General features: G+C 45.0%; 1 protein-coding gene across 1 annotated transcript in view; it reads right to left on the reverse strand.

Moving 5' to 3' along the window:
* The window catches only part of Bpifc (BPI fold containing family C), an 81,809-nt gene that overhangs the window by 5,741 nt on the left and 64,794 nt on the right, over positions 1-11,274 (reverse strand). Inside the window, exons 10-13 of the mRNA XM_026784487.1 lie at positions 10,039-10,092; positions 8,647-8,817; positions 7,846-7,913; positions 471-513 (exon numbers count right to left, since the gene is read on the reverse strand). Of these exons, the coding sequence (XP_026640288.1) occupies positions 471-513; positions 7,846-7,913; positions 8,647-8,817; positions 10,039-10,092 (336 nt within the window). The remainder of the gene's footprint in view (positions 1-470; positions 514-7,845; positions 7,914-8,646; positions 8,818-10,038; positions 10,093-11,274) is intronic.

Raw genomic sequence — 11,274 nt, forward strand, 5'->3', positions numbered from 1 at the left:
GCTCTTAACCTCTGAGCCATCTCTCCAGCCCCCTACAAACCTTTCTTTTATAAATTGCTTTTGGCCATGGTGTTTATGACAGCAACAGAAAAAGAGCTAAGATAACATGTCCACTCCCAAGCTGGATGTGGCCTGAATACCACTTAAATTTACCTCTAGAGGATCGCTTAAAGAAGGCCCATTTTTCTAGCATCTCACACAGTCTTTCCAATTCTTTTCAAAGCCTTGCAATATGAGTCAAAGTATATTGCTAAGCTAATGGGTTTCATAAATGAATACCACAAAGGCCCCAGTTTCAGTCTCCCGTGCCGCAAAATCAACCAAACACATGAACAAGAAAAGAATCCAAAGCTAAAACTGTGGAGAAACCCAGGACTCAGAGACACAGAAGAGCGCATACACAGGTTACAACCCAACAGAATTCTGTTTCTCGGGCCCATTCCAGGGTTCCCTGAGCTTGCATTCCCTACCTTCACATCTCTATGTCTGTTCTCTGGCAAAGAGAGGCGGAACCTGAAAGGAAACAGGAAGAGGTTAAAGGGAGGTAGATTTATAGGGGCGGAGAGATGGCTCAGCAGTTAAGACTTAAGAGTTTTTCTCTTGCAGAGGACCAGGGTTCAGTTCCCCATCTCCCCACATAGAGACACAACCATTTGTAACTGTAGTTCCATGCATTCAATGACCCCTTCTGACCTCCCTAGGGATTAGGCCCATGGTGCGTAGATATTCAGGCAACACACTCATATACATTAAATAAATCTAAAAAACAATTTTTAAAAGAAGGCTAAATTTATGTGCTGGAGAGAAGGCTCAGAAGAGCACTGGCTACTCTTCCAAAGGTCCGAGCAACCACACATGGTCACTCACAACCATCTGTAATGAGATCTCTCGCATGCCCGCAGCCTCCTTTACGAGTGGATTCTTGTCTCTGGCTGCAGAGACACTGGCGAGACAAAACCACTGGCCCGGTTCTGGAAAAGACAATCCCAGCTTGAACCATGAGGTGAGCCTGACTTCTTTTGAACTATCTTCTGTTCGACTCCCTCATCTGATAGTTAAAGTGCAGCTACTAAGACCAAACTCTTACTGCAGGGCCACAGAGCTGTTGGGAAGGAAGTAAAATCAAAAGATTGTCTTCCTTGAAGACAAACAATATTGCGTCTTGCCTGGGGGTGAGGCATAGTGGCAGAGCCCACTTAGTGTGCCTGTGGCACTGAGGTCTATCATCCTGCAGGTACATGGAGAATACAGCCTATTCAAAAAGTTTTAGAGAAAGTTTATTTCCTAGATTGAAAACCAGAGTAAAGCTGCAAACCCTTAAGCATGATGAAAGGTCATACGTGACCTGGGTCAATATGGTGAAATTGATACAGCAAAAGCCAAGAGGGAAAGTCAAGTGCAAGGTCGTAACAAGGTCACCCCTCCAACCTTGTGCATGCCAAGAGAGACAAGTTCAATGAGTCCTACTACCCAATGCCTTATGTCCTGTTTCTTCAGTGTGTAACCATGAACTTTTCAAGGAGTGAGATCCAGTCTTAATGACTGTATCTCGGCATTGAGTACATATCTCAGTACATCCCAGCACTAAGCATGACTTTATTGGTCCATCCAGAAGATGCTTCATGAGCACCTAACCCATGTCAGTTAAGGGGCAGGTGCTGGAGATGACTGTGGGCAAAAATCAGACTCAGAGTTCTCAGGGAGTTCACAGCCTGGTGGGAGGTGGGGGCGTTATCAAAGAATCCCGACAATTAAAGTTTAATTTCAAATTGAGGTAAATGCTCTGAAGGGAAGAAACGAGTCATCGTGTCATGTGACAGAGGCACTTGACCTGACTTGGTTGATGCATGAAGGCTCCCAAGGAAAGTCTCCTTGAGCTGAAACGGGGAGGATGGATAGCATTTAAAATGAAAAGCAGGAGGAAGGGGGCCTTGAGGGGACAGAGCCACAGTGAGGACACAGCAAAATGGCGCTGGAGAGGCAGACGCGGCGACCCCACCATGTGGAATTTGATCTTGTGGAAAGCAAAGAATCCACGGAAGGTTTTGAAGATGAAAGATGATGGTTGCAGCGTGGAGAGATGACTGAGAGCCAAGAGCTTCTCAGGGGCTCATCCAATGCTCAGCCATGCATTGGCCGTGCGAGGAATTTAATTTAAAATTGTAGAGGAGGATACAAAGTAGTGCAGACGCCGGTGTTCTTTTGTGGGTTTACAAGGGTGTATGTGAGTGAGAGAGCATGGAGTGGGGGACGACAAACTCAAAGCAAGTTGTCCTTTGAGGAAAGCATTCCATAGGCACCTCAAGAGTGACCCTTTCAGGGGCGCTCAGTGGTTAAGAGCATTGCCTGCTCTTCCAAAGGTCCTGAGTTCAGTTCCCGGCAACCACATGGTGGCTCACAACCATCTGTAATGAGGTCTGGTGCCCTCTTCTGGCCTGCAGACATACACACAGACTGAATATTATAAACATATAAATAAATAAATAAATATTTTTTTAAAAAAAGAGTGACCCTTTCATATCCACTAGTTGCCTGTTCCTCCTTTCCTCTCCCAAGTCAGGCAGGGACCATTGTCCTTCTCTCTGTTCTCTGGACCAAGAGCAGTACAAATACGTGCTCAAGAAATCCTTACTGGCTGGGCGATGGTGGCGCACGCCTTTAATCCCAGCACTTGGGAGGCAGAGGCAGGCGGATCTCTGTGAGTTCGAGACCAGCCTGGTCTTCAGAGCTAGTTCCAGGACAGGCTCCAAAGCCACAGAGAAACCCTGTCTCGAAAAACCAAAAAAAAAAAAAAAAAAAAAAAAAAAAAAAATCCTTACTGGATGTAGAGAGACAGAGGAGCAGACAGAAGGGATGGGTAGGAAGTGCTAACTGGAATCCGGGGTGAGGTGAGGGTCCTTTTGAGGTTGAAGACATTCTAAAGAAAGTTTTAGGAAGGTGGGGAAGGGGGAGGAGCAGCTAGGGTTGGGGGTTTGAAAGCCAGGACCAGCAGTTGAAGAGCTTTCGAAGCCAGAGTGTGGTGCTTTCCCTCACACTTTGGGCCTCTCTTTATCTGAGCCTTTCTTCCCCCTTTTTTTGCCTGCTTCTGCTTCTTCAGGGCTGACCTCCTAGCAGAGATCAAACAGGACTTTTCCTTTTTCTCCCGTGGGTAGCTGTTGAGATTTACAGGTTGTTTGCTTGAGGGTCTTCCTTTTAAACTCTAGTAGAATTGCCCTTGAACCTAAAAGTAAACTAAACCAAACCAAAACAGAACAACACAAATCACCCAGCAGGCTGTGGGTTTGACCTTTAGTTAAAGGTTTCGTGGAAGAACTACCCATTTAGTGGGGAAGGATTCCCCAGTGTTTTCATGGGAGTTCCTCCGGCAGCCTGGAAATTTTCTGTTTAGAGTTTCCTCCCTTGCCAACAATCCAAAAGCACCCTCATGATGAAAACCACAGATGCATTCTCTCTGGATATGTGTTCCTGATGGCGCATGTTGGGAAATATTTACCCACCCCACCTGCGAGGAGGCGATGTTAGTAATTGGCTGCATATGTATTTTCTGACTACATTGCTTGGGAGGGGTTGTGGTGTGCGTGTGTGTGTGTGTGTGTGTGTGTGTGTGTGTGTGTGTGTTGATGGGTAGAGAAACAATAATGTATGTTTGATTACCTCAATGTGTTTTGGGTATGTGTGTACACATTCCCATATGTGTGTGCAGGTATGTATGTATTTGTGCATGTGTCTTTACGTGTGAGGGTCAGAGGTCACTCTCAATCACTCTCCACCTTATGTTTCGAGGAGGCAGGGTCTCTCACTAATCCCTGAAATTCCTGTCTGACCATGAAGCTCTGGGGATCCTCCTGTCTGCCTCCTCTGCTCCGGGGTTACAGACATCTGTCTCAGCACCTCACTAGCTTTTTATGTTAGTTCTGGGGATCCAGACTCAGATACTCCTGTTTGTGCAGCAAGCACTTCCTTGACTGAGCTATCTCCCCTGGCCCTGACTGCCTTGAGTTTTGTAGATTGAGGGTTAGAATTAAGTTTTCCGAATGAAGACCAAGAAAGAGAGAGTATCATTTAACATGGTCTATGGATCTATAAAACACCTACTATGTACTAGAGATGCCCCCCAAACTCAACTCTATTTAGCTGAGGAGGCTCTATGACAGAACACTGGGAACCTGCTTTATGATGTAGCGGGCTGGTGCTACAGATTTTCAGCTTTTCTTTTTCTTTTCTTTTCTTTCTTTCTTTCTTTCTTTCTTTCTTTCTTTCTTTCTTTCTTTCTTTCTCTCTCTCTCTCTCTCTCTCTCTCTCTCTTTCTTTCTTTCTTTCTTTCTTTTTTTTTTTTGAGACAGGGTTTTTCTGTGTAACTTTGGAGCCTGTTCCGGAGTTCACTCTGTAGACCAGGCTGGCCTCGAACTGACAGAGATCTGCCTGTCTCTCCCTCCCGTGTGCTGGGATTAAAGGCGTGCGCCACCACCACCTGGCCAATGCTATATCGCTTTTAAGGCTGCTCTGACTTGTCATGTCTCTGGGGGACCAGTTTCCCCACCTTACGTGGTCAAACTTGGATTCTGGGATGGTAGCAATGGCTAGGCTTTGTGCCAAGGGCTTCTTATCCATCACCCCACCCACTTGTCCACCAGATCTACGCAGAGGAGAGAGGTGTGGTGTCTGTCTGATGAAGAAACTGATACTTCAAGCTTGAAGAGCTTGCTTCAGGTTGGCACAGCTACCAGGTAACAGAATCCAATCCAGATCCACCCGACTGCATACACCGACTAGACATTCCCAGAGAGGTCTGGCTTGTTAGCAGCATCCCTAACTGTCCACTTCTTTCGTCCATTCCTCTACTTGGTGCCAGCAGTGAGAACAGGGTTGTGTGCCTTTTCTATCCAGGACACTCTGTTCTGTGTCTTCTCTTTTGCTTTTCAATGCTTAGTACTGAGAAATGATTTATTGTTTTTTTCTAGTTCTGCATGACACCAGGTTCATGAGTGTCCTGGTCCAGACAGCCATATTTATTTCCTAAGTTCCAGGTCTAGGTGCCATTTTCTATGTCTAATTTCATCCTTATGCCAAAGGCAAGGTAACACTGTAGGTAAAAACCCATGGCCTTGAAAACAGGTTCAGGTTGTGCCGTGACCTTTGGACAGCTCTGTGACCTTGAGAGTAAGTTATCTAAGCTCCGCGACCCTCAAGTCTCCTCCACGCGTTCACTGAAGTTATATTTGGTTTTCTCCTGGGTCTCTGTGCTGTCCTGCCTCTGGTTCCTGGTCATCTAGGGAGTGTCAGGTGTGAGCGCCCCCTTGTGGCCCTTTTCCTCCTACTGCGTTGCCTCACCCAGCCTTGATATGAGGGTTTGCACCTTATCTTATTGTAACTTATTAGGCCACGTTTGTTGGATACCCCTGGGAGGCCTGCTCCTTTGGGGGAGGGGGATGGAGGAGGAATGTATCTGGGAGAAAAGAGAGGAGGGTGGGAGGGACTGGGAGAGAGGGAGGGAGAGGAAACTGCAGTCGGGGATGTAATGTACGAGAGAAGAACGAAAGGAGAAAGATTTAAATGAAGTAAAAGGGGTGCTTTGCTGGGTGAAGGACCTAGGAGGCTTCAAAGCTCAACAATAAAGAGAAGTAGAAGACGGCGTCCCCCACATAAGAGTGAGGGGGTTCTCTCAATAGGGACACTCATGAAATGACACTGTAGGGGCTAAAGGCATAGCTGAGAGTGAGAACACTTGTTTAACACGCAAAGTCTTGAGTCTGAGCCCTAGCAGAGAGAGACAGAGACAGAGAGGCTGAGACAGCAACAGACAGATGGACACACAGAGGAGAGAGAGAGCTTGTGTAATTGAACATTTCCTTTCAGATTGCTGGGACTAGACAGAAATGTCAAGTGACAGTTACAGCCAGCATTCTTTGGGCAGCAAACAGACAGTGTACACTTAAGGACCCGCAATGCCACAAACCCCTGAAGCAGGTTTTATCAGAGCATCGTTTTATGGAGAAGGAAACAGAGATCCAGAGAGGTTAGCTAACTTGCCTGCCTGAGACTTACGAGATAAACAGCAGTGCTGGCACCTCAACCCAGCTAGGCCTGCTCTCTGATTGGTCATAATGACACCCCCTTGGGTTTGCCTGTGATTTCTGCATTTCTTATCTGCACAGCCAAGGCTAAACAGTTCAGCCAGAGTGGGTGAGAAGGCCATGGCATGCTGGGAGTTTATCTGGAGACACTGTTGCCTGGCTCTTCTCCTTTGATGTCTGTCTCCTGGATTCACCAATGGTGCCCTTCCCTTGTGATGACTCTCTGTGACAAGGCCAAAAACCAAACCGGCTTGGCCTGAAAGGCCACAGGCTGAGTCCTAGAGGAAGGAGGGGCAGCGATGTTGGGAGGCGGGGCTGCTGCTCCCACAGCTGAGGACAAGACTGCCTCTCAGTCCAGCCTGGGCAGCCTTGCTAAACTGTTCTCTGGCTCTTTGGCCAAGTGAGACCTGACCCACAAACCTTGCCCCAAACCGGCTCAATGTGTGAATTTAATACAGCATCTTCTGCAGGAACCACCTTCAGACTCCTTCCGTTTCTACCCTGACATTCTTCATATATTTTTTTTAAAGCCTTGTGTGTATGTGTGTGTATTGTGCTTATCTGTGTGTGCACCAGTAAAGGCCTGAAGTCCATGCCAGATCTCCTCAATATTTTACTTGTCTGTCTATCTATCTATCTATCTATCTATCTATCTATCTATCTATCTATCTATCTATCATCGATCTATCTATCATCTATCTACCTACCCATCCATCCATCCATCCATCCATCCATCCATCCATCCATCCATCCATCTATCATCTGCCTGTCTGTCTGTCTTTCTATCATCTATCTACCTATCTACCTACCTACTACCTACCTACCTATCCTATCTATCTATCTATCTATCTATCTATCTATCTATCTATCTATCTATCTATCTATCATCTATCTGAGACAAGGTCTCCCACTGACCTTGAAGCTCATTGTTTTGGCTAGTCTGGTTGGCCAGCAAGTCCCCAGGATCTTCTGCCTGTGTCTGCCCTTCAGCACTGAGGTTAAACTGTGCACCACCACGCCCACCAGGGTGTCAGAGATTCAAACTCAGGTCCTCACAGGTATTCAGTAAGGAGTTTTCCCACTGAGACATCATCTCTGCCCTTCTTCATGATTCCTGAACTAGAAGAGCTGCCTTTCCCTTTGGCAGCGGCTCTAAACAATATAGCGATTTTTACCCAGATTTGACTAAGACACCCGGCTACTGCCCAGTCTGAATTCCTGCCTTGACTTCCCTCAACAGATTGTAATCATGTAAGCAAAATAAACCCTTTCTTCCCCGAGTTGCTCTTTGCCACGCTGCTTTATCACAGCAATACTAACCCTAAGACAAGACTTGACTATGGCCATAAGGCCAGTGAGAAAGGATTTGAAACTTGATCCCTTAATCTCTAAAGATGCACACAGCACCTGAATATATTCCCATGCCCCTTCTTCTTGCCATAACCCCATTCAATATGCTCCCTTTTGAGTCACCAAGAGCAGTTTAGCCATCACCAGAATGGGTGCTGATAGAATTATCTTTACAATGACCTTGTTTCTATTTTATCTTACCATTGCTCTCATTGGAAGGAAGAGAAAAACAGAAGCGGAATTTTCTTTTACTGAGTTCAGCCTTTGAAATAATCTGTTCTGTTAGGGGCTGAGTGCTGCGCCGACTCACAGTCCCACAGCGGGAAAACATTTGTTTTCTCAATGGCCACTTTGTCTTTGGGGAAGGCTCACTAATGTGTTGCCGAGGTTTCCAGCAGTCAAATCAATTGATTTGACTTACCTGTTCAGCGACAAGGAGCAGATCAGTTTTTGTCCCAAAATAGCCAGGCCAACACTGGTGCTAGCAATCTGAAGACGAGAAATCCTTTGTTACTGAAGTGAGGGGCTGATCTGGACTACAGGTATAATAGTTCCATGATAGGTGTACAGTGGAAACATCCCAAGCCCAGTTTCCCTTATTTGGGAAATGTTGCAAAGATGTATCTCTACCTCTGGGCAGGGCAGCCTGAGTGTATTCTAGCATTTGGATGATTGAAGAAGGAAGAGGTTCAAGGTCAGCTTGGTCTAAATTTGGGGACGGGGGAATACTGTCTTGCAGAGAAGGAAGCTGAGTGTAAAAGTTTCTTGTTTGAGTGTTTCTTTTAAATTAACTTTTTGGCAGTGTTGCATGCTAGGCAAGTATTCTACCACTGAGCCATATTGTCAGCCCCCTCTTTAAAGCTGCTTTTCCTAACCGCTCTTCTCCTTCATGTGTGTAATTTTCTTTGGCTTCATTGCACTGTTTTTAACTTTTCATTGGTCAGGGAAATTTGACTTGATTACAGCTCTCTAATGTAAATGGAAGGGAGCCTGGGAAGTAGAGGTCAGTGAGGTATTTTACACACAGGGTCATGAGTGCTTCTATCTCCATTTAGGGGCACTTCCATATATGAGCAGGTGGGCCTGTTTCAGGAAGCCCCCGTATCTACTCTTAATTTAGAAATCACCCTTCACTCCAAACATCTAAAGGCTGCTGGCCAGTGATTCCCAGCAGGAACAGGACTGGTACCCAGAGGCTTCCCTCCTGCATCCCCAGACTCACAAAGTCCATGGAGACGATGGGCTCGATGGTGGAGTTCTGCCGTTCCGTGAGCATGATGACAGAAGCAGGGAACTCCAGGCTGAAATTGTTGGGGTGTAAGTTGATCACAGGAGGCCCCATGGCCATGATCTGCAGCATGAATGGCTGGGATAGGACGTAGATCTCTGCAATCTGTCCCATTCGGGGAGAGAAGCAGAGGCGGAGAGTCAGGAGCTGATGAAGGGAAGGCACAAGCCTGGAGTGGTTTGTGCTAAATCTTGCAACATGCAGTTAAAAAAGAAAACACCTCTTTACTGGGAATAACGGTTACTTTATTATCTCTTATCTACTCTTCATAAAACTCCAAGGCAGGTTCTATAAGCCGTGCTGTTTTATTATTTTTATTATTTATTCATTTACCCGGTTTTTTCAAGACAGGCTTTCTCTACGTAACCCTGGCTGTCCTGGAACTCACTCTATAGACCAGGCTGGCCTTGAACTCAGAGATCTACCTGCCTCTGCCTCCCAAGTGCTGGGATTGAAGGTGTGCGCCACCACCCATCAGGAGTGCTGTTTTACAATGGAGGTTGAGTTGTGGACAGGCCAAGTGCTTCGCTCACAGTTATCACAGAATAAGCTGTAGACTGAAATTTAAGCCAAGATCCACCAACCTTGAGTGCCTTTCTCTGAAGCAGCTTGCTCTTCTAAGGCAAACTTGAGCCTGTAAGTCCCTTATATATGATACCTAGAATGCTATGAAGGGCTGATATTAATAATTGTCTTATTAAAGTCATGTGTAATCCCAGCACTTGGAAAAAAGACTCAGGAGGATCAAAATTTAAAGACTAGCCTGGGTTAAATACAGAGTTCCAGTCTAGCCTGAACTACATGGTGAGACCTTGCCTATAAGTAAATAAATGAATGAATGATGTAATTTAAGGATTAAATATTCCATTCAAGCCAATCACTTTTATATTTAAGTAAATTATTTTAAGAGTGGTGGAATTTTATGGATTGATTATTTTATGAATTTACAATACTTTTACTTGTACTTTAATGGGCTTTATTTAGGAAATATTTCTGGATATTTGATTAGGAAGAGAAAAATCTTGTAGGATGGAAAGATGACCAAGTATGGTGGTATATACCTTTAATCCCAGCACATGGGAGTCTGAAGCAGGAGGACTGCAAGTTTACCCATGTTACATATTGAGACATTTTCAAGAAATGAAAGAGAAGAAGGAGGGTGGGGAGGAAAAGGAAGAAAAGAGAAGCAGGAAAAGAAAAAAAAGAATATAAAGATGGATTGACTTATGCTTGGATGAAAAGAGAATGTAGAGAATCTAAGGGTCTCCTGGAAGTGACTTCAATGACAATACACCCATCGCTGAGGACCAAAACTTGAGCACTCACCTTGGAGAGCAGACTGCCAATTCCTTGGGTATTTTGATTGAAATAGTTGGAAATCTAAGATAGAAAAGAAACGCTGTGTCAGTGCAAGACTTTTTAAAAAGATTTATTCATTTATGCAATATCTATCTATCTATCTATCTATCTATCTATCTATCTATCTATCTATCTATCTATCTATCTATCTATCTATCTATCTATCTATCTATGGGTGTTTTATCTGCATGTACATTTGTACACCAGCAGAGGACAGCAGATCCCATGCTACTATAGTTACAGATGGTTGAGCCACCATGCGGGTGCTGGGAATTGAAACCAGGTCCGCTGGAAGGGCAGCCAGTGCCCTTAACTACTGAGCCATCTCTCCAGCCCCTTACTGCAACATTTTCTCTGGGTTGTCTTTTTGGGTAAAATGTAGAATTCTCTCTAATGTGAACTGTGAAGAGTTGGAGCCACAAAATGTTTAGGTAGCCTCATCTTATAGCTCAACCTTAGGGAACCTGATGCCCAGAAAAGGCAAGAGACTTGCCCAAAGTCATATGCCTTTAGAGAAATCCCTTCTTCACTGGAGAACACTGTCTCATAGATGCACGATCTTTCTGCAAGCACTCTACAGTCATTAGCAGTAAGTCTCAAGTTATTGTTTTCATTTTCAGAGATCTCCAGAGCATGAGCTGCTTAAATAATTTACCTGGCGAGCATTTCTTTTGAGTCTAGTGCTGCTGTCCTCACCATGACAGCAATGTGTACAATTATAACGCACAGAAAGCAAAGATTTAAAACGAGTGCTTTTGAGAAATAGAGAGATGGCTCAGTGGTTAGGACCACTGACTGCACTTCTGGAGAACCCAGGTTCAGTTCCCCACACCCATGTGTCAGCTCACAACTGTCTCTAACTGCAGTTACAGGTGACTGGACACCATCACACAGACATACATACAGGCAAAACACCAATGTACATGAAATGAGATGAATCATTTAAAAAATAAATAAACTGGGTGCTTTTTGCTGACTATCCAGAGAAGCTGTTCTTGTGATAAAAGAGAGGTAACATGGCAAAGAGAATCAATAAATATCTGTACCACTACTGCTTGCTGGTGTAAATCAGTTGTAATCACCAATAGGAGAAATCCTTATACTGGTACAATACCAGTATAATGAGGACAAGGATGGAGATGGTGGTAGTGGTGTTGGTGGTGCTTGTGGTTATGATGGTGGTGGTGGTGGTGGTGGTGGTGG

The sequence above is a fragment of the Microtus ochrogaster genome, chromosome 24 (assembly GCF_000317375.1).
Source record: "Microtus ochrogaster isolate Prairie Vole_2 chromosome 24, MicOch1.0, whole genome shotgun sequence".
Taxonomy (NCBI): Eukaryota; Metazoa; Chordata; class Mammalia; order Rodentia; family Cricetidae; genus Microtus; species Microtus ochrogaster.